Below are 25,561 nucleotides of genomic sequence, written 5' to 3' on the forward strand. Positions count from 1 at the left end.
CTAATTTTTCCGTCCAATTTGAAAGTAGATATATTTACGGTTGGCGTAATTTACGTAGAAAAAAGTGTGCTCCTGAAAATTAAAATAGTAATAAAGTTTAAACGCAATATCAATATTTACCTGACAAAACTATTAGTGGAGATGGCGATATCCCTAAAAGGTCTCTGCCCTAAAGTCGCGTACGTTTGTAATCTAAACATTTTGTTAAGCTTTTTTCATCCTTTAAAAATGGCGCGCGAATTTGAAAAAAAAAAACAAAACAAAACTCCCTTCTGACGCACGTAACATGTACCCAAAGTTGTGACGTAGTTCTGCGTTTGCAACCTTTTTTAAAAGGGGGGCGCTAGTAGTCGAGGGCTACGTTTAGACTACGTTTACGTAGTCTAGATTATCTTTGGTTTAGTCTTATCTCCGAAACAACTTGGGAGTAGAGAAAAACGAAGCTGTCCATTGTCCAATTTGAAGAGGAGCAAGGGTCAAATGGGTGTGGGGGGGGAGCGGATTCAGAGACTTAAGCTATCTTAACGTTACTGTGGAATGCATATTGCATTTTGAGATCTAGCTTTGAGGCCAATAATATCAAGCCAGAACCCCGACATTTCGATCTCCAGCAGCGTTGCCAGACGTACGATAATTATCGCACAGTGCGATAATTTAATCAAAATTTTTAGGGCGTACTATAATTTTCATGGCGTACGATATCGTACCATTATTTCGATAATTCTGCCTCAACGTACTATAATGTACGATAATCTTTAGATTTTTTTAAAAACCTACGAACGATTTATATTTTATTATAAATTTATATAACTTTTCTTCTTAAAATGAATGATATACATTTTCTGTACGCGTAGTCCAGAGTGTGAGTTTATTACTCCTAGCTATTACCGCATTTTTTAAAACATTTTTAAACATATTAAGTTCAGTTAATAATGATAATAGACATTTTGTTTATTTCCCTGAATTAAAATTCCTGTAGTGCTTTAAAAAATCATCTAAATTCAACGCATTTATGTATTAATTAAAATTTATCGCCAAAAAGAAATGTACGATAATTTTCCAGGAAAATCGATAATTTTTTGGCCTAGATACGATAATTTCAGATTTTCGATCTGGCAACGCTGATCTCCAGAATTCAAAAATGTATAATGAATAAAATCATGAATATATCTTCACGATAAAATGGTAGAGTTGCTACCTATAGATAATCAAGTAAACTTAGTTCTTTAAATATGACATTAATAATTTTTCCAAAAAATAAAAATAAATAAAATACAAAACAAAAGAACCTAATTTAATTCGGTCCCAAAAAATTGTACCTGTTTTCCGAGGAGTTTTCATGAATGTATAGGGGTTGTGGCTTTTGGGCGGTTTTTCACCGAAACTGTGGGATTTTTAACTTTCGAACATTGGCAACACTGTTTTGAAGAGGATAGCCAAAGGCAGAGGAATAGTGTAAAAAATTTTATCTGTGAACCTTGAGGCAGAGGTAGTTACTCATACATAAAATGCAAAGTGGAAGATAAAATTAATAGAGATAATTTTCTACGCCAGGGACGATAAACAGCATTAACCCCGAAATCTCTGTTATAAAATTATACAGATTACAGATGAAACGAGGGAGTGCCTTATTTACAAACATTTTTTGATAAAAAGTTCATAGGCTGATCGGCGATCACATTTCATTAGCGTTGCCAGCCCGTACGATCGCTGACTGTCTTAATCGTGTTTCTTAAAGTTTTTCTATGGCGCGATAATTTTGTCAAAAATACGATAATAAATATACGTCGTGATTAGAGATTGGCAACTCTCCATTTCAGTTTTAAACTTTTAACGCGCAGAAGCAGTAGCGACATCTAAATATTTTCATGGAACTATGTTTTGTGAAATGGAGGGCTAAGCCGCCATCTCAATTTGAGATTTCGCGAAATTTTTAATTGAAAAATATTTGAAAATGGCCTCTCCCAGCGCTGAAAACGTACAAAATCAGCAAAATTATAATATAATTCACAAATTAACGTTTTCTGGTTCTATTAACACTCCCTCAGCTGTAAGTTGGTCAGCTAATAATAAAATTGCATTTTGTACGGAACAAGGAATTCATATATTGGTAAGTTACAGAGAGTAGTAAATCTAAGGTTCCATGCAAAGGCTTGGAGGACCACGAAATTTAAATTTGAAAACAATCTTTACAGTCATCTCATTCATCACCTCTTGATCATTCGAGCACTTTTACCATACACAAACAGTTCATACCATGTCCTCCAAAAAACCAGAAATTGGAAGTACCAATCAATCGTATGGATTTACATTCTCATCTGCCAAAGGGTAACTAAAGTTTTACTACCAAAATGACACATTTATTACAACACTTATTTTTAACTTAGAACAATTGTTCGAATTAATGATGGACCACACTATGAGCCCTAAACTGTCAGGAACATCAGCTTTTGCGTCTTACAGATCGGCAATATGGTCTCCCGAAGGAGCTGCAGGATTTAAACAGTACGGTATATAAATAAAACTTAATCAAAAGAATCAGCCACAGTAACAAACTTTCAATATCTCACAACAGTTGTTTATTGGCCACTCTCACAAATGACCACAGCGTGACACTATTTGAGGAATTAAACGGAAACTGGACAGCTATTTCAGATTTGACAGAAATACTTTACAATCACTGCAAAACATTATTTCCAATATCAGATATCCCGAGTAAAAACGAAGCTGATGCTCTTTACAATTATCAATTGATGAGAGATCAAATTTACAAAATGGCAGCAAACGGTACCCAAATTAGAATTACAGTTGGGGTAAATTTTTTTAAACCTTCCTTTTTTTCCAGTTATGGTTTGGACACATATATTTGATAAAGATATTTCTTCCCTCGGAAAATGGTGTTACCTAATCGTGGGCAGCAAAAGTGGGCACTTGATAATTTGGAGAGTCATATTTGGTCGTGAACTGAAAATAGAAATAGCTGGCGAATGGAAAGGCAGTATAGTAAACCCCAAATCCCTATATTGGCAACCTACAGGAAGATCATCCGGTATTTCTATCGGCTTTTGATAGAGTTCGTTATTATTACATATTTCGCTTTCCAGGTTTCTTGGTTATTGGGTGCCACAGCGGAGAAGTCTTGTTGCTTTGCGTAACAGAGTCAACAGTTGAAACAAGAAGGATGTGTCCACTAATATCAGCCACGTTATTCCTTTGGAAGGACAGGGACAAAGTCATACCAACTTGTCTCACTGTTTTGAAGGTATATATTTAGAAAATTAAGACTTGTTGTCACGAAAAGTACCAACATCTGCCAAATTATATCTTTCATAGCAAGCCAGAAATCGATTCATAGTCGTCTTCACAAAGGGCAGATTCTTGGGCACTTGCGAAATTGTAATAGCAAATTTGGAGATGAAAGTTCAAAAAGTTAGCTGCGTCGCTGGACTTCACAGCCTTCCCGCCACTGGGTTAAACGTTATTGACCACTCTGTACCTCAGAGAAACTTTATAGTCACGTCTATGGATGGAAGAACTGTAAAAATAATGGTTCAACCAACAGAAACAGGTGCTTTTATAGACATTTTATTTCTGACACTTTCAAAGGCTTTTAATATTTACATTATCATACAGCTTTATCATTGAAGCAAGAGGAATTGAAACTAACTGGAGATAATCCGAAGTTGTCTCCTCAAGGAATGGCAACTTCTCCGAACCACACCCTTAACATTATTGCTTACAAGTAATATTAACACATTCATTGAAGCTTTATTGTAAAATAAAACACTTTCCCCTTTGTAGCACCGCTCCGTTGATTGATCATTTAGTTAGACGAGAACCCCTTCAGGTGGTCATTTTCACCATTAATACTATTGAAGAAATCATTACAAAATTAGAGAATCGCCTGGAAGGCAACGTTTTGATTCCCTTTTCAAGCCACTTTTCCGATCTTATGGATTGTATAGTCAGTTTATGGAATGATCAATCGTTATCCTTCCCGTTTTTAATTAACTTGATCAATTCTGATTGGGAGCTTTTATCAACATGCAAATTACAACTTATAAGGTACAAAATCTAAAAAAAGTTTTAATCTTTTTATATATAATTATAAATTTTATGAAATCTTCGCAGGTTCCTCTTGAAGGCGAGTATGAATGGTCTGGTGTATCTGGATGACGATATTGTGGATATAGTGAGTGCCTTGTTTTGTTTATTGAAATTTCAAAATTGATTAAATACTAGAATACTTATATTACACCGATGGGCCATCTAACTAGTAACTAGTGCAATCGTAAAGAAAATCCTTTATTCGTAGTACCAGAGATTTCAAAAAATCGCAAGACCAGACCAAGGCAAAGTGGGGTACGCAACGGGTAAAAATTATAGAAATTTTAGTTTTAAACTAGTTAAATATTTCAAAAGCATTTAATATCCAGAAAAATGTACAAAAGTTTCAAGGGTTGGGTGAATACAGCAAAGCCGCAGCTTGCAAAAATTCCAAAACAGTAGTGTCAGCGAACGCATGATGAAAAGAATTACAACAAAAAACTTAAAACCCAAAAATTTGCAAAACTTTTAAATTAAATTAAGAAAACCAGACGCAAGCCAAAAAATATATAAAGCTTCACCCAAAATCGGCAAAACCTAACCTAACCTATTAAAATAAAAAATTAAATATTCATTGCTGCCAAAAAAATACCCACACTATCTACGCGACAAGGTCTACCAGGCGCAATAAAAAAAATATAAATATAAGGGCACTGTAGTTTCACCGAAATATTGTTTCTACAATATTAGCTATTATTATTGAAGATTGAAAACACACTCAAATTAATGAAGATTCAAATTCCACGTGCAATTAAAGTACAACAAAAGCTTAAGCCCGTGACACAAAAACATTTTATACTTCTAACTTTTTTGTTTTATTTTATGGAGACACCTATTGTGAGAATTAATTGATTTATAATATTGGTCAACACTAACTAACTATATTCTGTGTGTTTTTTTATTTCAGCCTGAAAAATTGAAGCAAATTGAGATTCTTCTAATGAAGAATCATTGTTACAAGTTATGCGCATCCATCACTAGTCGTTTGGATAAACTTACCAAAGTGCAAAAGTTGTCTTTGCACCTTATGACTGATTGGTTGCAGAGTACTTACAAAATTATTGTGAGTGAATTTGATCTGGAAGAAATTTTTGAAACTTCGAAAGAAATATGTTCCATATGTCAACAAACTATAGCGTTCAACAATATTTTCAGTGCGGTTTGCCCCAAGGGGCATAAGTTTTCGCGTTGTTGTCATTCGTTAATGATGATCGAATCGCGTTTTTACATAAAATGCAAATCATGTAACACATTAGCGCTGAGAGAAAACTTTTGGTATTTGAAGCCACACTGTACATTGTGTGGTTCACTGATGACGTAACGTTTATAATTTTAATAAAAACTAAATAAAGAGCTGTCAAATCTTTAAATTGTTTACATTTATTTGCAATAAAACAATACAAAATTAAATTTCCATAAATTCTTCCATTTCTTGCAAAACTTCATTAGTTACTTTAGCATAATCTCCAACTTGCATACCTCGACCAACGATACAATCTTTCAAATCACATGATTTACCAACCAAAACGTTACTGCATATAATTGAGCCTTGAATAGTAGACCCATCTTCGACTGTAACATTATCCATTAATATAGAATTGATGAGCTTGACTTTCTCTCCTAGAGTGCAATGTTGACCAACTACGGATCTTTTCACAGAAACTTTCTCTCCAACGTTGGCGTTTTCACCCATTACACAATCATTTCCAATTTGAGATTTTGGTGTTGTGGGAGTCGTAACTTTTAATTCCTCTATAGTATATGTTGGACGTAATTTTGCGATTTGTCTATTGGCTTCTACGAAGGCCGACAAGGTATTTACTCGAATGCAAAATCCATCGTTCATAATTTGGGTGTAGCACCTGGCTTCTTCCGGACCCATATATTCTTTCAGACTCTTTTCTCCGTTGGTCCAAGTTGAAAGCTCAGCAATAAGATCCGTGTAGCTTTTGGCAGAATTGGAATCTCCTTGTTTAATTATTGGACTGGTGTCATTTTCAACCTTCTTCGTTTGAAACTGTTTGCTTAACAACGCTGGCAATAACTCGCCTTTGATTGTTGATACGGATTCGTGTTCGAGGAGAAATTCCAAGATTGACTTATTCATTATGTATAAATGAGCATCAAAAAGATTCGTTGTAATTTTAATGTTAGGATGCTTCCTAAGAATGGACATTCGTACTGACAGATTTTCTTCGAAATCTGCTTCTGAATTTAAGAACATAAGCTTTTTGGATTCATCCTCTAGACCAATAATATCTCTTTCTTGCCGATGTTTTCCTTTCTGTCCTGGGGCTGGGGTTTCCCTGCTGCCCAACGAAAGATCAGCTTGAGAAAGCAAAATAGTCAAATAGGCATTGTTGACGCGGTGCAGATCTGCTAATTTATGAAGAGGATGATTGGTCAAGAGATCACAGCTCACAACAATGATATCTGATGTTATTTTATCCTTTATGTGCCTGAGACTATCAGCAGTACCCCAATCTTCTCCCATGGGAATAGTGACAATGTCCAGTTTGAAATCCGAGGGTTTTATCGCTTCCAATTTGGATTTTGCGCTTTCAGGTATAATGACAATGACCTCTTGGAAACCATTGTTTTTAAGATACATCAATGAATACCAAATTAACGGCATATTTCCAACTGGTAGTAAACATTTAGGGCACCCTGATGTAATATCAGTCATTCTTGAACCCCTTCCACCTGCCATAACTACAGCTTGAAATTCCGGATTTATTGCCATAATTTTGACTTCTTAATAGTTACTAAAATGAATACAAACGTTGAAATCCTTATTCCCAACGGGAGATTACTGAAAAATCACGCGAAACGACCAAACTCTTTTCCTATTTCTCTCAACACGAGGAGAGTGAACTTTAATACCATCACCAAGGCCTAGTGAAGCGCGAAAATTAAACTCAATCGACAACGACAAGATTTTCTAATCTAGATCAAGAAAATGTGTGTCTTTGTACTTACTTTAATTGTTTTCAAAGAAATTAAGTGCCCAATTCTATGACCCAAATTAGTTGTACGTCAGCGAGTTTACTATTTCTCCTATCGATTCATCTATCATTTACAATAATCGCCCAAATTGTTTCATAGAAATTAAAGGGACACACCGGCGTTTGAATGGACGCTTCAATAAAAGATACTCGGTTTCTACTCCCCTCTCCAAATTCATCTGGGAAGGAGCTATTTCCGGTCGGTCGATTAAACGGTTAGAATGGCTAGCCAAAAAGTCAAACATAAGCCAATAGCAAAAATAAATAGACATAAACAGAAAGTCTCGCATTTGCGGTATTCTGTACCTTTCCCTTTGGTTTCCATGAAATCTAAGGTGCAAACCCCCAATGCTTCCCACCCTTTGAGTGCCACCCAATCAGATCGCCTGTAAAACATTGGAAATTTTTTTTCGGAAATTTGTAAAAGTAGTGTTTCGCGATGTCTATTTATTTTTGCCAATAGGAGACGCGTTTTTGCCCTCATGAGAATTTTGCGTCAGATAAGAAACGCGTCGGCTCACGTGTATAAGGAACATACTAATGTTAATTTTCGGTAATATACTTTAAGGTAAAATATATAATGTTACTAAAACTAAGTATTATTATCATCCTCTAAGGGTATAAATAATTAAAATTGTATATGTAATATTTTTATAATACCGGGCAATGTAAAATCTCATGGAGGCAGAGTTAATTCATTTCGTATAAACTTATCTTTTGGAAAAATATGAAAACTCATTCCTTTAGAACTAAACATATTACTTTTACAGTACGGTATGCAACAAGTGTTTCCTTTTAACCAGGTAACTTTTTTGGCATGTTAAGGCTTAGCAAAAAACCGATGTTACGTTCGAGAAAGTTTCCAGCTTTCTAATATTTCAACAAGCACTAAATAAATAATAACTTATTAGTCCTGGCTGTCGGAAATATTACTTCTTGGCAATTTCTGGGAAGATGTTTTATTTAAGCGCCTATTAAACCAGTTTCACGCGCTTGTTTCCAGAATGAGATTGGTCGTATCTGGGACGAATCAGTGAAACCGTGGACTGTCGTTCCTGTGGCTGCAGACAACCAGGATGGACAAGAATCAGTGAAACCGTGGAGTGGACTGTCGTTCCTGTGAGAGCAGGTAACAAGGATGGACAAGAATCAGTGAAACCATGGACTGTCGTTCCTGTGGCCGCAGACACGCATGGAGCAGGGAAGAATGCCAAGCATATGGGCGCGTGTGCCCAAATTGCGCAAGCCCAAACCATTTTTCTGAACGCTGCCCAGATGAGAGTCAATCATGATATTAAACTAAAAAGGCAAGTTGAGACTGTGCATTGATCCACAGGACCTAAACAAAGCAATAAGACGACCTTGATACCTATTGCCAGTCCTAGATAGTATCATCCACAAACTCAGTAAGGCAATAGTATTTACTGTACTGGACGCCAAGCAGGACTTTTATCAATTTAAATTATCAGATAAAAGTTCATATTTCACTACATTTTGGACACCCTTCGGTCGATACAGGTATTGTCGGTGGGCCTTTGGCATATCCTCGGCTCCGGAAGAATTCCAAAGGAGGCTCTTGGAGCTGCAAAACCGGCTTATATACAGGATGTCCACTAAAATACGGACCAGGGCGAATGTCTCCAAAATAGTTTTAGGTACGATTTTGAAATTTTTAGGTCGGATAGAGTGTGTAGGGGGAAACCTTCTCTGAAAATTTCGATGACCTTGAACCATGTCTTCAAGGTCATCCAAAAGCTATCTCGAGAACCGTAGGTGTTAGAAAGTTGGTTCCAACTAGAAAAGTGTTCCCCGTCACGTTTTAGGTCTAAATAGCGTAGACCCAATCGGATTCAACTAATAGGAAGTCGAGACACATTTGCCAAAATCACAAAGGTCATAAAAGGGAAAATTGCAAGAAAGCGCTAATAACTCCAAAACAAGTCGTGTTACATTGTCGAGAATTGCTAGATTATCTCATCATATGGTGGGGGATTTTAATATTCGGAAAATTGTATGACCTTGAACCATGTCTTAAAGGTCATACTAAAATTATCTCGAGAACTATTAGGTTTTAGAGCAAAAATTTCAATAAGAAAGTGGTTCTTCGTCACATTACCATTAACTTGTATGTTTGTTCGCTATAGGAATCTACAGTTTTCAACTTAGGTCGATCACATTTGGTATACTATCTCATGGTACCCTGACTGTGGTTTTCAACGGTTACGGTCGGCAAAACGACTTTAATTAATTGAATTAATTTAATAATTAGGTATTAGTATAGATACTACACTTTCATCTTAGCCAAAACATAAATTTTAAGTTTAACAGATATAAGGTGAAAGTAGCACAGTCCGAAGTATAATATATGGGCCATATCATCTCAGCTAATGGTCTTAGGCCTGTTCCAGAGAAGGTAAAAGCAATACTGGAGATGCTGGAGCCCCCGGACAAAAAGGCGGGGCAAAGGGACTGTAAACTATCTAGCAAAATTTATACCTGACATGTCAGCTATCACTTACCCTTTGAGGCGAAAGATAGTCTTTTCACGTGGCATTCAGCGCTTAAAGTAGCTCTGAAAAAGACACAAGTACTAGTATATTTTAATCCAAAGAGGACATATTAGTCCAGTGTGACGCGTCGGAAGGAGGACTGGGAGTGGTGCTTCTGCAAAAAGGACAACCAGTCGCGTACCTAACGTTACTACGCTGAAATTGAAAAGGAATGTCTAGCGATAGCGTTTGGTTGCCAGATATTTGAACAATATCTAGTGGGTGTCTAATAGTAACAGACCATAAACCACTTAAACCCATCTTTTCAAAACTACCGCGATCAGCTAAAAACCGTTTACAGTCTTATGACCTTAAATTTCCATATCAGCCAGGATCGTCACTTCATTTCGCGGACATGAGAGGGGAGAAGAGGCCATGAGTGATAATAGGCCCACACAAAGGACAAGCAAAGTCAGACAAAAACACTTCATCAAGATTCGCATCCAAAGTCCCACAAGGAGTGCTATGAATTCGCGAAGTAGCCCAGAACATTGCAGCTCTGCCAGATTGGAACACCCACAGGAAGAGTTGTCAGGCAACACAGAGGTTGCAGACAGGAGTTTCGAAGAAAATAGGCCAGACTACTCAGTACAGTGGGTCAAGGAAAGAGAAGACGGTCCTGAGAACTTCTATGACGCAGAAGGTCACAGAGCAGACGGAATCACCCCAGCAAAAATAATGTCAAACCGAAGATTGTTATGGTCAGCTCTCAGAACAGGAGCACCCTCACCACCTCAGCCTACATGACCGATATAAAATAGCCAGGGGCGTAGGACCGGGGAGGGGGGCAGATGGGGCAATGGCCTTCAATAGAATTTTGCTGGGAGGGGAAACTAATGTTATTGCCCCCTCCAACTTTTTGGTCAGTTGAAATCTTCAAAAGGCTCAAATTATCAATTTAAAAGCGTATAAAGTTTATAGAACCTCAACTGTGTTTAAATTTCAGTCTTTCCCGCCAATTAACATAGTAGTAAAAAGTACACACGCATGCGGAGAAGCTACACTCCATTAAAAATTCAAAATCATTCTCCAGACCCCTTTTCGTTTCTCTTTGCCCCTTCCAACTTCTAGAACGTACCTTCGCCCCTAAAAATAGCGCAGCTAAGACGCCATACACAAGCTTAGATAATATATGTAATGTAACTAAATGTTTAACTTCTGTACATGTTGAAGTTATGAAGAAGGGGAGATATTGATAGGTCAACTAGAGATGGCGCCAGGGGAGCGCAGGAGTGAGTGGGCGTGTGAGCTTGGGGGCTAGGCATTCGATGTAGACATGGCTTTGAGTTGGGAATATAGTCCTTCTAGAGCCACAATTTGTATCTGCTGTGGCTTCGATCTCGAGGAACACTTTCTTGAAATCAGGGTACGAACTGAAACAGTTATCATTAGTCAGTGGCGTCACCTGTCTTTCAAAGAAAATATAAAGTTTTTTTTAAATATCGTCTGCTTAATAATATGCTCTGTTCACGTTTATTAGTATTCGCGACCGAAAAGTATAGCTACGCCCCATTTGGTTCGCCATTGAAACCTAGATAGGTAGCGTCTAAAGCAGAGGCTATTAGTTTTTCCTCATCGTTATTCGTAAATTTGACTTGCATTTCAATATAATTTTTGCATCGTTTGCTTATATTTTGATAAGTTTATTTAAGAAAAAACGTTCTTATGACTTTTTAATTGGACTGTAACAGATGCTAGATCATAGGCGCAACCTCGGAGAAGCAAAGACTATATATACGCTTCGCTTACTAGACAGGCGTGTTCCTAGGAAAAACCTGTTAACACCTCTGTAGCACTGTAAAAGCTGGGGTAATATTTGGACCCGCGGCTAGAGGCGCCACTAGTAACACAGCTCAAGCTAGGGGAAAATTTTGACCAGCGTCGAGATGGAGCCACAATCGGTATGCAAGTTGAGCCATAGAACACGCCTGTCTAGTAAGCGAAGCGTATATATAGTCTTTGCGGAGAAGCTAGGAGGATTCAAGTGTATACGTTCAGCAGCAGCCTTGGAAATAAGGTTTTTTTTAAACTGGTCCTTATGACCAGTGACCCCCTAGCCTATGAATTATTAAACTGGTCTTATATAAAATGTTCTAATGTCATTTATAAGCCTAAAAAAACCTATACTACATGTTTAGAAGTTAAATTATGTTGGTAACATTAACTTTACACGTCTTCACAATAGTTAACTTTATTTTATGAGTACCACAAGAATAGTACAATATAGTACCAAATCACCTAAGACTACTACCTAGAAGACCCTCGTAATTTACCGTATTATCTATCTTTCTCTAGGCCCCGTAACTCCAGAGTCCCCGGTTCGTTACCGCGTAGCCAGGTAGCCTACCCTAGGAGGATTCAAGTGTACCTGGAGAAGAAATTTGTATTATCCCCGACCAATGCCTAGCGGCTCGGCTACAGCTGTCGCCTGGTGTGTCAAATACTTGGACATAACGTTTTTAGCGCCACCTACAAAGCTTCAGAGTAACCTAGGAGTTACCAAAACATTCGTCTGCTAGACAGTATTTCGGTTTTTAGCTTAGGCCACGACGAAGAAATTTGCCCGAAAACTATATAATTTCAAAGAAAGTTGCAATGAATGTTAAGTTTTAAATTTAATTATGGGGAAATATTGTTGCTTTGACAACTGTCGTAGCGATTCTAGGTGAAATAAAAGTATAATTTTTATCCAGTTCCTAAACCAAACACGTAGTCATAGTTCACATTTCCCCCACTAGATGGCTCCGTTGTAGTTTTATGTCCAAGGGTTTGAGGCTTTGAGCAGCCTCTCCCGTGGCCCCCCGGATTCTTCTCCAGGTACACTATAATCCTCCTAGGCCTATCGTACTCGGGTTAAAGCGAAACTAGAAGATTGAGGGTTTGACGCCAGAGGGGGGTTAGACCATAGAAATCTCATAGGTAACTAGAATGCTGCCGTGTAACTGGCAAATGGGCCAAACGCCGTGGCAGACGATAGCCAGATCTCAGCCAATCAGAGCTCAAAGAGTGGTTCTGCCAAGAATTTAATATCACCAGAGAGAATGACGTTACCTATCTCCTGCTATAGTAGCGGATCCAAGGAGGATTATTATCCACCTTGGCGGAACCACTCTACGGCCTCTCATTGGCTGAAGGTTCAAGGCGAACTGGCCTATGAGATTTCTATGGGTTAGACAGTTCGACTCGTTCGAGGGATGCGAGCGAAGGGACTCTACATAAAACCTCGACGTGCGGCCGCGGCGGTATAATAAGCGGAGTCGCTGTACATAGAAATCCAGTGAATAGGGAAATCAAAATTGATATAAACCTTAAATTAATAGATCATCCTATTATTTGGAATTATTAAACTGGTCACCTTCTGTTTTTTTGTTATTATTTCGAATTAATAAACTGGACACGGTGACCAGTGACCCCCCAAATTTTGAATAAATAAACTGGTCTGAGCAATTAATTAACTGGTCTTTGACCACCTGACCACCGTTATTTCCAAGGCTGTTCAGCAGAGCTCATCGGACTCACCGATTACTAATCGGTGCCATCGGTTTCCTACTGTACGCTTTGTCGCGTTTCCGGTTTTGACGTCACGATAGTCATCGGTTACTCACCGAAGTCATCGGCTGGAAGAGTCGGTTTTTCCGATGACTGAATTTCAAGCGGTACCAACGTAGTCACATTGGAGTTTTTATTAGACTATTTACAGTAGGTCTTAGGGGCGTAGGAACGTTCAAGAAGTTGGAGGGGGCAAAGATAAACCAAAAGGGGTCGGGAGAATGGTTTTGAATTTTTAATCGAGTGTAGCTTCTCCGAATGCATGTGTACTTTTTACTACTATGTAAATTGGCTGAAAAGACTGAAATTTAAACACAGTTGAGGTTCTATAAGCTTTTTATGCTTTTAAAATGAGAATTTGAGACTTGTGAAGATTTCTACTGACCAAAAAGTTGGAGGGGGCAATAACATTAGTTGCCCCTTCCAGCAAAATTCTAGAGAGGGGCATTGCCCCCTTGCCCCCCCTGGTTCCTACGCCCCTGGTAGGTCTAACATACATTATTTAATAATAAAAGTTCAGCCTTGGGTAGTATTATATTAGGAATACAGTAAAACAATGGTAATAGGACGGTTTATTTTAATAAGAAACAAGATGTCACGGACATTTAAGTACACACAATCCCCCGATGTATTAATATAGTTTAAATATTAAATTTAAATTCGAACAATTTTTCAATCATCTTGTACATTAACTTAAAAAAACCTAAGAGGAAGTTTAATGACAAATTAATTTTTCGAGTTACCTGGTTTTGGAAATAAGGTAGCGAAACGCTAACACCTTAATTTAAATAAATTTTATGGAAAAATTAATTTTTCGAGTTACCTGGTTTTGGAAATAAGGTAGCGAAACGCGAACACCTTATTTTAAAATTACTTTTAGACAAACTGAATTTCTTGAGTTACCTGGTTATGGAAATAAGGTAGCGAAACGCAAATATTTTTTGGTGTTATATGGCGCCTGTTTCAATCGGCACGAAATTCAAATATGACAATAGTGCGTACGCGGGTTGTGGGGTCCCGCGAAATGGCCAGAAATCTCACTTAAAATTAAAATTTCTTAGTGCAACCGAAAACGTAGTTCAGAAATGATCAGTACTAACTATAACTATAATTTTTAACTAAGTCGGTCATAATTCAAAAAAGTATGTAGATTTAAAGTCGAATATCGCTGAAAAGCAATAAAATGGGCAAATGATCAACTTTTGGGCCCCCGATCTCCAAAATTCATTTCAGGCTAACGAGGGCATGATATTTCCTTTCGATTAAGATACACAAAAATCCTTTAGAATTGTATGTAAAAATGCGGTAGTAGACCATTGTTTTAATTTATTCATAATTCAATGACCGTTGGTGGCGTTTTCTCGTTAGTATTATATTAGATAAGTTTGTAACTTGAATCTGGTAGTAAAAGTATCATTAATTTTTATTAAACGTTGAAAATTAAATAACTATACCCTTTAAAGTTAATCCTCAATAATTTATATTTATTTTTAAACATCATTTATTATTTTAGTCATTGTATGGTCGCTATCCAATACTTAATTGCCATGTTTGCCTAGTTCTTATTTATAAATTTATACTTTATAATTTGGGCAGTTTTTAATTTGGTTTTAAAACAATAGGAGGTCAAGATTGTCTTAACGTAAGCGAAATTGTCGAAAACGTTTGAACAAAATACAATAATTAAAAGACTTTATTTGAACTATAAAGAATGACACGATGTTATAAAAACTTGACTAGAATAAAACATAAATTAAAAGTTATCTATACAATCCGACCAGAAAGTTTTAAATATCCGCTTAAGTTAATTCGTTAATGTTACCGCGTAAATAACCCATCTGTATAAAATGGATTTGAACTCTTCGCCAACAAGCGAGGGAGACTAGTTATTTTTCCGAGAAAAATATTATTAAATCAAGAAATACGCGAACAAATAAAATATTTAAAACCTAACAATTGATAAGTAACTAATTGCAATATTAAATAATATTTCACTGGGGAATCCAAACTTAAAAATTTAAAAATGGTGGAAAATGAACACAGTCTCGATTTACAATTCACTCGAAAGTTTTTTTTTCTTGATTTAAAATTATATCACACACTTTCATTCGATTAAAAACGGTTCGGTTGACTCAATTCTTTAGTATTAATCGATCGAAGCGATTAAGAAATAAGTGATCGAATCATAAGTGACGAGACGCGCTCTCCGACTGGAGAGACGCCTTCACCGGTAATGTTTGAGACTTTGTCACCAGTTGCGAATGGACGCCGTACGGCCTCAAGTGGTAAATGAGGTACTCCAGCACGTACATCATGTTAGGACTCACGTAATGGAAAGATATCGCCGAATCGCTGCAGCAATTCATGCCCTGCAACCACAAAAACCAGAAACTTCATTAAACTGCTACCAAAAGTATATCATCAAAAGTATGATAGACGTATCCGTCTAGGACGTATAAATGAAAGCACGTCTAACATAATTATATTCGCAACATAATCAGATATGCCTAAGGTGGTACCTTGGGTATTAGCCTGGCTGATTATTAGTGCTGTTATACGTAACATAATTAGATCCATAACATAACATAATCAGATCCATAACATAACATAATTAGATCCATAACATAACATAATCAGATCCATAACATAACATAATCAGATCCATAACATAACATAATCAGATCCATAACATAACATAATCAGATCCATAACATAACATAATCAGATCCATAACATAACATAATCAAATCCGTAATATAATAAGGTCCGTAATATAATCAGATACGAAATATAATCAGATACGAAATATAATCAGATACGAAATATAATCAGTTCCGTAGCATAATTAGATACGTAGCATAATTAAATGCGTAACATAATTATATACGTAACATAATTAGATACGTAACATAATTAGATACGTAACATAATTAGATACGTAACATAATTAGATACGTAACATAATTAGATACGTAACATAATTAGATACGTAACATAATTAGATACGTAACATAATTAGATACGTAACATAATTAGATACGTAACATAATTAAATGCGTAACATAATTAAATGCGTAAAATAATTAAATGCGTAACATAATTAAATGCGTAACATAATTAAATGCGTAACATAATTAAATGTGTTATGCTTGTTTTCCACTGGCGCGCGCAACGACGCGTTTCTCAGCTTTGAAACATTCAAACGTTTTTACGCGCGTAAAGAAAATAACATTATGACGCGCGCTAGTGGAAAACAAGCTTAACATAATTAAATGCGTAACATAATTAAATGCGTAACATAATTAAATGCGTAACATAATTAAATGCGTAACATAATTAAATGCGTAACATAATTAAATGCGTAACATAATTAGATACGTAACATAATTAAATGCGTAACATAATCAGATACGTAACATAATTACATGCGTAACATAATTAGATACGTACCATAATTAGATACGTAACATAATTAGATACGTAACATAATTAGATACGTAACATAATTAGATACGTAACATAATTAGATACGTAACATAATTAGATACGTAACATAATTAGATACGTAACATAATTAGATACGTAACATAATTAGATACGTACCATAATTAAATGCGTACCATAATTAAATGCGTAACATAATTAGATACGTAACATAATTAAATGCGTAACATAATCAGATACGTAACATAATTAGATACGTACCATAATTAGATACGTACCATAATTAGATACGTAACATAATTAGATACGTACCATAATTAGATACGTACCATAATTAGATACGTACCATAATTAGATACGTAACATAATTAGATACGTAACATAATTAGATACGTAACATAATCAGATACGTAACTCTTTTTGTTCCTTAAAACTTTGTATCGTTTAACCTATATTTTAGTAATGGTTTCTTCTTTGCAACCGAAATTAAATAGGTCTATCTATAAATTAACGTGGCCTTCTTGTTTACTATTTTTTTCTTCTAACTTCTAAAATGCTTCCCCAGCTCTCTCACTAAAGAGAGCTAGTGAATTCGTCCATAGGTTTGACTGCACAATTTCAATAACAAGCTGGGCAGTCGTAGCGAATTTATGGAAAGGCCTATTCCCTAACATTTCCGCCATTTTTAAACTATTTTTTAAAAGTCTCCGACATTAGACCCATATTCAAATTCGCTAACTTTTCCAGGTACTGTGGCGACCCGTTTAAAATGTCGCAAAAATGTGCTTAAAGATGGCCTAATTTGATTGAACGTATCAGGTACGGTAACTGATTTATAAACCATATTTTTCCGATGAAATTCGTAGCTGGTTCGAAGCTGTTTTCGTTGCCACGGTAACGAGTTTAGGTGGACATTTGACTATTTACGTCGCAGTATCGGGTGTCACCTCGTTATCAGTGACGTTAAATAATGAATTTTCGGATGGGAAGTTATTGAAGCCGATTTTGAAAACACCCAGAATTCCTCGCGCGTTACCATTGTAACCTTTTCCATAGCGCAAGGAGTATAAAATTAATGCATCTTGTACAAATTAACTTATGTCCACCAGCGCTCCTACCGACAGAATCGCGAAAAATTTCCACTCAAATAGACGGGTTACGCTTTAAAACGTTAGTTGAGAAGCTAAGGATATTAAATATAATATATAAGATAGATATAATAATCACCTTAGGCCTAAGTCATCAAGCGACTTTTAAAGCCATTAATACAGGTGGCCGGGTTACAATCATTGAATTGGGAATAATACTGCTAGAATTACAATTACGATTTCGGTTGCCATGGTTATGCGGGACCTGTTCTGATAAGACTGTAGGAAATTCATCTTTATAATTAGGCGGTAGCGCCATCTATATTTTGTAAAGTTATATGGCTAAAAATAAATAATTATTAGCCATTATAAGTTAAAAAGGATCGTGTTGACAGAATAAAATTATTTTTAAACAACTTCAAAGGTTTGTTTGTTACGAGTAATCATACATTTCAATTTCGCATCAGGTTCGCGAAAAAATTCAATTGCAATATAGTTTCCACCACTAGAGACAGATGCCGCCACGGTAGAACGATAAAGTTGATAAAGGCTCCTTATTGAACGAAATTGGTCCCGCGCCAGCCAGATTTAGTTGTACCTCTATTTATTCCCAACTCAATGGTTACAATGCGTAGGAGGGTGGTGGCAAGCCCGGCATGCTACACGAGCCAACAGCTCCCTACACTAACTATTACCGTTAGCCTCTACCAGTTTTTAATTTACAGTTTTAATATAATAGGTGCTTCCATAAAATCCCAATCAAAGTCCAATATTGAGTTTGTGTTACCGCGACTGTGCTTACTGGTTTTTGTTATAGTGCCAAAGCTGTCATCAAAGTTCTGGCAGCAGTGTTCGGCAGGAGGCGAGACAGTCGGGGATGATTTCAGACACCGTGGCGCTACGAGCGGCACTGCTCTAAAAGAACCAAAGCGCGCAATATGGATTCTGGTCCAATGGTTTATTTGTAAGTCTCCATTTTTAGGTGCACTTAATAGCCTAAACGCGTTGCTTAGCAACGGAAAGCCGAAATGAGGGAGAGTGGTGGATAATAATATGTACGGAATGTTGAGGTAAGAGGAACCACCTATGGACTGCATTGCAAAGAGTGTCTTTTTGTTTGCTCGAAGACCTACGAGCTATTTGTAAATTTTTTAATTTCTTCAAATTTCTTTATGGTTTAGCTTTTTTAATAATAGGGCTGTGCGAGTAGTGGTTTTAGTAAATCGAGTCGGTTATCGAGTATGTGAGTCGAGAAATATTGAAGTTGAGTAATCGAGTACTTGATTAAGGGGAAACTTTATCTTATTCGAGTCGAGTAACTACAAAAAAAACTTTGAGTAATATTTTTAACGAGTCGGGTTATCGAGTACTTGATTAGGTGCTGGTTTCATTCAAGTAATTATTAAATTAAATTTAAAAGGAGTATAAAGTAGCTTTCAATGCTGAAAAATATTCCTTTAATTTAAATGAACCACAGTTTCCACAACTTTGTAGGTACCATTTATTGCCCCCCAAAATGTTGTAAAAATCCCTCTTTGAACTTTGAAGCAACGAGGATAGAAAAAACAAATACTCGACGAGTTTAGAGAGCAGCTTATTCGAGTAATCGGGTACCCGAATATGCAATTTTTTGATACTCGGTAATCGACGAGTATTCTCAATTACTTATTCGAGGTCGAGTTCGAGTATTCGACCTTAAAAAGGACCAAGTACTCGATGATGTTAGAATACTCGCACAGCCCTATTTTTTATAATAATAGAGACTTGGCACTCTGTAGCTTTGGCCATGGCCGCCATTGTGGGTATAATTTTCTCCCCACGGAAAAAACTATTGAAAATAAACTGTGACGTAGCACTGTAAAGTCCCTATAATAATAATAATAATCAGCTAGGCTAATACCCAAGGCACCACCTTAGGCCCAAGTCAACAAGCGACTTTTAAAGCCATTAATTCAGATGGCCGGGTTACAATGAAGAGGAGGGTGGAAGCAAACCCATCATGCCACGCGAGCCTACACTAACTATTACCCTTAACCTCAACAAGTTTTTATGGAAGGGGAAACGGAAGAGCTCGAGGGAAAACCCCTAAAACTAGTGGGGAGAGAACTTGCAAACTCAACGCGGAAGGAGTTGTTCCGAGTTTTCACCCAGTGCCACAAGCTGCGATCGAACCCGGCTACTCTTGCTGCGAGGCGAAAATGCTAACCACTCCGCCACCCCACCTTTTCCATTATGGACTATTCTACTTATAGAGAGACACAGACGTGAGGATAACGAATATTTGGGGTGGTACTTACCAATTCGCTGGGGTAATAAATATATTGCCAATACCAATGTTTGGGAGGAACGTGACCGGGGATTAAGTGGTGTTCGGGGACGAACGGGAAGAACCTTCCGCGGCCCAGGCTGTCTCGGCTGTCTCCGGCCTCCACCCGCAGCGACTCCAGGCAGCGGCCCATCTCGACGTCTTCCGAGCCGCCGTCGTCGCCGCGGCACTTGGACTTCTGCTCGACGCCCTCCTCCACGAACCTCTTCAGCGCCTCGCGGCTCAACACGTAGCCCGCTCCGCCGCTCATGTACCCCTGAGACACGAACGGCTTGAACCTGCCAACACACCAAACATTCGTTACGTTGACTTAGTAGTGTGTGTTCCTTGGGACAAAAACCGAGAAATTACACAAGCTAACACCTATTGACGGAAATATAAAAGTCTAAGCTATGAACATCGATGGGAAATTAGCCGAATGAAGCTAACGACCATTGATGGGAAATTAGCCGAATGAAGCTAACGACCATTGATGGGAAATTAGCCGAATGAAGCTAACGACCATCGATGGGAAATTAGCCGAATGAAGCTAACGGCCACCGATGGGAAATTAGCCGAATGAAGCTAACGACCATTGATGGGAAATTAGCCGAATGAAGCTAACGGCCACCGATGGGAAATTAGCCGAATGAAGCTAACGGCCACCGATGGGAAATTAGCCGAATGAAGCTAACGACCATTGATGGGAAATTAGCCGAATGAAGCTAACGGCCACCGATGGGAAATTAGCCGAATGAAGCTAACGACCATTGATGGGAAATTAGCCGAATGAAGCTAACGGCCACCGATGGGAAATTAGCCGAATGAAGCTAACGGCCACCGATGGGAAATTAGCCGAATGAAGCTAACGACCATTGATGGGAAATTAGCCGAATGAAGCTAACGACCATCGATGGGAAATTAGCCGAATGAAGCTAACGGCCACCGATGGGAAATTAGCCGAATGAAGCTAACGGCCACCGATGGGAAATTAGCCGAATGAAGCTAACGACCATTGATGGGAAATTAGCCGAATGAAGCTAACGGCCACCGATGGGAAATTAGCCGAATGAAGCTAACGGCCACCGATGGGAAATTAGCCGAATGAAGCTAACGACCATTGATGGGAAATTAGCCGAATGAAGCTAACGACCATCGATGGGAAATTAGCCGAATGAAGCTAACGGCCACCGATGGGAAATTAGCCGAATGAAGCTAACGACCATTGATGGGAAATTAGCCGAATGAAGCTAACGACCATCGATGGGAAATTAGCCGAATGAAGCTAACGGCCACCGATGGGAAATTAGCCGAATGAAGCTAACGACCATTGATGGGAAATTAGCCGAATGAAGCTAACGGCCACCGATGGGAAATTAGCCGAATGAAGCTAACGACCATTGATGGGAAATTAGCCGAATGAAGCTAACGACCATCGATGGGAAATTAGCCGAATGAAGCTAACGGCCACCGATGGGAAATTAGCCGAATGAAGCTAACGGCCACCGATGGGAAATTAGCCGAATGAAGCTAACGACCATTGATGGGAAATTAGCCGAATGAAGCTAACGGCCACCGATGGGAAATTAGCCGAATGAAGCTAACGGCCACCGATGGGAAATTAGCCGAATGAAGCTAACGACCATTGATGGGAAATTAGCCGAATGAAGCTAACGGCCACCGATGGGAAATTAGCCGAATGAAGCTAACGGCCACCGATGGGAAATTAGCCGAATGAAGCTAACGGCCACCGATGGGAAATTAGCCGAATGAAGCTAACGGCCACCGATGGGAAATTAGCCGAATGAAGCTAACGACCATTGATGGGAAATTAGCCGAATGAAGCTAACGGCCACCGATGGGAAATTAGCCGAATGAAGCTAACGACCATTGATGGGAAATTAGCCGAATGAAGCTAACGACCATCGATGGGAAATTAGCCGAATGAAGCTAACGGCCACCGATGGGAAATTAGCCGAATGAAGCTAACGGCCACCGATGGGAAATTAGCCGAATGAAGCTAACGGCCACCGATGGGAAATTAGCCGAATGAAGCTAACGGCCACCGATGGGAAATTAGCCGAATGAAGCTAACGGCCACCGATGGGAAATTAGCCGAATGAAGCTAACGACCATCGATGGGAAATTAGCCGAATGAAGCTAACGGCCACCGATGGGAAATTAGCCGAATGAAGCTAACGACCATCGATGGGAAATTAGCCGAATGAAGCTAACGGCCACCGATGGGAAATTAGCCGAATGAAGCTAACGGCCACCGATGGGAAATTAGCCGAATGAAGCTAACGGCCACCGATGGGAAATTAGCCGAATGAAGCTAACGGCCACCGATGGGAAATTAGCCGAATGAAGCTAACGGCCACCGATGGGAAATTAGCCGAATGAAGCTAACGACCATCGATGGGAAATTAGCCGAATGAAGCTAACGGCCACCGATGGGAAATTAGCCGAATGAAGCTAACGGCCACCGATGGGAAATTAGCCGAATGAAGCTAACGGCCACCGATGGGAAATTAGCCGAATGAAGCTAACGACCATCGATGGGAAATTAGCCGAATGAAGCTAACGGCCACCGATGGGAAATTAGCCGAATGAAGCTAACGGCCACCGATGGGAAATTAGCCGAATGAAGCTAACGACCATCGATGGGAAATTAGCCGAATGAAGCTAACGGCCACCGATGGGAAATTAGCCGAATGAAGCTAACGGCCACCGATGGGAAATTAGCCGAATGAAGCTAACGGCCACCGATGGGAAATTAGCCGAATGAAGCTAACGACCATCGATGGGAAATTAGCCGAATGAAGCTAACGGCCACCGATGGGAAATTAGCCGAATGAAGCTAACGACCATCGATGGGAAATTAGCCGAATGAAGCTAACGGCCACCGATGGGAAATTAGCCGAATGAAGCTAACGGCCACCGATGGGAAATTAGCCGAATGAAGCTAACGACCATCGATGGGAAATTAGCCGAATGAAGCTAACGGCCACCGATGGGAAATTAGCCGAATGAAGCTAACGGCCACCGATGGGAAATTAGCCGAATGAAGCTAACGGCCACCGATGGGAAATTAGCCGAATGAAGCTAACGACCATCGATGGGAAATTAGCCGAATGAAGCTAACGGCCACCGATGGGAAATTAGCCGAATGAAGCTAACGGCCACCGATGGGAAATTAGCCGAATGAAGCTAACGACCATCGATGGGAAATTAGCCGAATGAAGCTAACGACCATCGATGGGAAATTAGCCGAATGAAGCTAACGGCCACCGATGGGAAATTAGCCGAATGAAGCTAACGGCCACCGATGGGAAATTAGCCGAATGAAGCTAACGGCCACCGATGGGAAATTAGCCGAATGAAGCTAACGGCCACCGATGGGAAATTAGCCGAATGAAGCTAACGGCCACCGATGGGAAATTAGCCGAATGAAGCTAACGGCCACCGATGGGAAATTAGCCGAATGAAGCTAACGACCATTGATGGGAAATTAGCCGAATGAAGCTAACGGCCACCGATGGGAAATTAGCCGAATGAAGCTAACGGCCACCGATGGGAAATTAGCCGAATGAAGCTAACGGCCACCGATGGGAAATTAGCCGAATGAAGCTAACGACCATTGATGGGAAATTAGCCGAATGAAGCTAACGGCCACCGATGGGAAATTAGCCGAATGAAGCTAACGACCATTGATGGGAAATTAGCCGAATGAAGCTAACGACCATCGATGGGAAATTAGCCGAATGAAGCTAACGGCCACCGATGGGAAATTAGCCGAATGAAGCTAACGGCCACCGATGGGAAATTAGCCGAATGAAGCTAACGACCATTGATGGGAAATTAGCCGAATGAAGCTAACGGCCACCGATGGGAAATTAGCCGAATGAAGCTAACGGCCACCGATGGGAAATTAGCCGAATGAAGCTAACGACCATTGATGGGAAATTAGCCGAATGAAGCTAACGGCCACCGATGGGAAATTAGCCGAATGAAGCTAACGGCCACCGATGGGAAATTAGCCGAATGAAGCTAACGGCCACCGATGGGAAATTAGCCGAATGAAGCTAACGACCATTGATGGGAAATTAGCCGAATGAAGCTAACGACCATCGATGGGAAATTAGCCGAATGAAGCTAACGGCCACCGATGGGAAATTAGCCGAATGAAGCTAACGACCATTGATGGGAAATTAGCCGAATGAAGCTAACGGCCACCGATGGGAAATTAGCCGAATGAAGCTAACGGCCACCGATGGGAAATTAGCCGAATGAAGCTAACGACCATTGATGGGAAATTAGCCGAATGAAGCTAACGGCCACCGATGGGAAATTAGCCGAATGAAGCTAATGACCACCGATGGGAAATTAGCCGAATGAAGCTAACGGCCACCGATGGGAAATTAGCCGAATGAAGCTAACGGCCACCGATGGGAAATTAGCCGAATGAAGCTAACGGCCACCGATGGGAAATTAGCCGAATGAAGCTAACGACCATTGATGGGAAATTAGCCGAATGAAGCTAACGACCATCGATGGGAAATTAGCCGAATGAAGCTAACGGCCACCGATGGGAAATTAGCCGAATGAAGCTAACGGCCACCGATGGGAAATTAGCCGAATGAAGCTAACGACCATTGATGGGAAATTAGCCGAATGAAGCTAACGACCATCGATGGGAAATTAGCCGAATGAAGCTAACGGCCATTGATGGGAAATTAGCCGAATGAAGCTAATGGCCACCGATGGGAAATTAGCCGAATGAAGCTAACGGCCACCGATGGGAAATTAGCCGAATGAAGCTAACGGCCACCGATGGGAAATTAGCCGAATGAAGCTAACGGCCACCGATGGGAAATTAGCCGAATGAAGCTAACGGCCACCGATGGGAAATTAGCCGAATGAAGCTAACGACCATTGATGGGAAATTAGCCGAATGAAGCTAACGGCCACCGATGGGAAATTAGCCGAATGAAGCTAATGACCACCGATGGGAAATTAGCCGAATGAAGCTAACGGCCACCGATGGGAAATTAGCCGAATGAAGCTAACGGCCACCGATGGGAAATTAGCCGAATGAAGCTAACGGCCACCGATGGGAAATTAGCCGAATGAAGCTAACGGCCACCGATGGGAAATTAGCCGAATGAAGCTAACGACCATTGATGGGAAATTAGCCGAATGAAGCTAACGGCCACCGATGGGAAATTAGCCGAATGAAGCTAATGACCACCGATGGGAAATTAGCCGAATGAAGCTAACGGCCACCGATGGGAAATTAGCCGAATGAAGCTAACGGCCACCGATGGGAAATTAGCCGAATGAAGCTAACGGCCACCGATGGGAAATTAGCCGAATGAAGCTAACGACCATTGATGGGAAATTAGCCGAATGAAGCTAACGACCATCGATGGGAAATTAGCCGAATGAAGCTAACGGCCACCGATGGGAAATTAGCCGAATGAAGCTAACGGCCACCGATGGGAAATTAGCCGA

General features: G+C 39.4%; 3 protein-coding genes across 3 annotated transcripts in view; 1 reads left to right on the plus strand and 2 right to left on the minus strand.

Moving 5' to 3' along the window:
* Nucleotides 1-1,945: 1,945 nt before the first annotated feature.
* On the plus strand, nt 1,946-5,471 carry LOC149923423 (general transcription factor 3C polypeptide 4-like). Its single transcript, XM_090160398.1, has 11 exons — nt 1,946-2,110; nt 2,196-2,328; nt 2,388-2,505; nt 2,576-2,787; nt 2,846-3,049; nt 3,105-3,262; nt 3,334-3,568; nt 3,634-3,742; nt 3,802-4,065; nt 4,132-4,192; nt 5,015-5,471. Exons 1-11 carry the CDS (start codon nt 1,955-1,957, stop codon nt 5,426-5,428), a joined length of 2,064 nt encoding a protein of 687 aa, XP_090016524.1. The 5' UTR covers nt 1,946-1,954; the 3' UTR covers nt 5,429-5,471.
* On the minus strand, nt 5,472-7,048 carry eIF2Bgamma (eukaryotic translation initiation factor 2B subunit gamma). Its single transcript, XM_090160399.1, has one exon. It carries the CDS (start codon nt 6,848-6,850, stop codon nt 5,513-5,515), a length of 1,338 nt encoding a protein of 445 aa, XP_090016525.1. The 5' UTR covers nt 6,851-7,048; the 3' UTR covers nt 5,472-5,512.
* Nucleotides 7,049-14,930: 7,882 nt separating this feature from the next.
* Nucleotides 14,931-25,561, minus strand: part of LOC149923425 (glycoprotein-N-acetylgalactosamine 3-beta-galactosyltransferase 1-like) — a 57,326-nt gene continuing 46,695 nt past the window's right edge. Inside the window, exons 4-5 of the mRNA XM_090160921.1 lie at nt 20,040-20,346; nt 14,931-15,579 (exon numbers count right to left, since the gene is read on the minus strand). Of these exons, the coding sequence (XP_090017047.1) occupies nt 15,394-15,579; nt 20,040-20,346 (493 nt within the window). The 3' untranslated portion in view covers nt 14,931-15,393. The remainder of the gene's footprint in view (nt 15,580-20,039; nt 20,347-25,561) is intronic.

The sequence above is a fragment of the Leiobunum rupestre genome, chromosome 10 (genome assembly GCF_980474605.1).
Source record: "Leiobunum rupestre chromosome 10, qqLeiRupe1.1.hap1, whole genome shotgun sequence".
In the NCBI taxonomy this organism is placed as follows: domain Eukaryota; kingdom Metazoa; phylum Arthropoda; class Arachnida; order Opiliones; family Sclerosomatidae; genus Leiobunum; species Leiobunum rupestre.

What these genes read in the sequence shown, in the direction of transcription:
- LOC149923423 (XM_090160398.1), top strand. Translation starts at nt 1,955, where the DNA reads ATGGCCTCTCCCAGCGCTGAAAACGTACAAAATCAGCAAAATTATAAT. An exon ending in TTACAAAATGGCAGCAAACG is followed by an intron (nt 2,788 to 2,845) that starts GTACCCAAATTA and finishes CTTTTTTTCCAG; the next exon opens with TTATGGTTTGGACACATATA. An exon ending in ATGACGATATTGTGGATATA is followed by an intron (nt 4,193 to 5,014) that starts GTGAGTGCCTTG and finishes TTTTTATTTCAG; the next exon opens with CCTGAAAAATTGAAGCAAAT.
- eIF2Bgamma (XM_090160399.1), bottom strand. Translation starts at nt 6,850, where the DNA reads ATGGCAATAAATCCGGAATTTCAAGCTGTAGTTATGGCAGGTGGAAGG.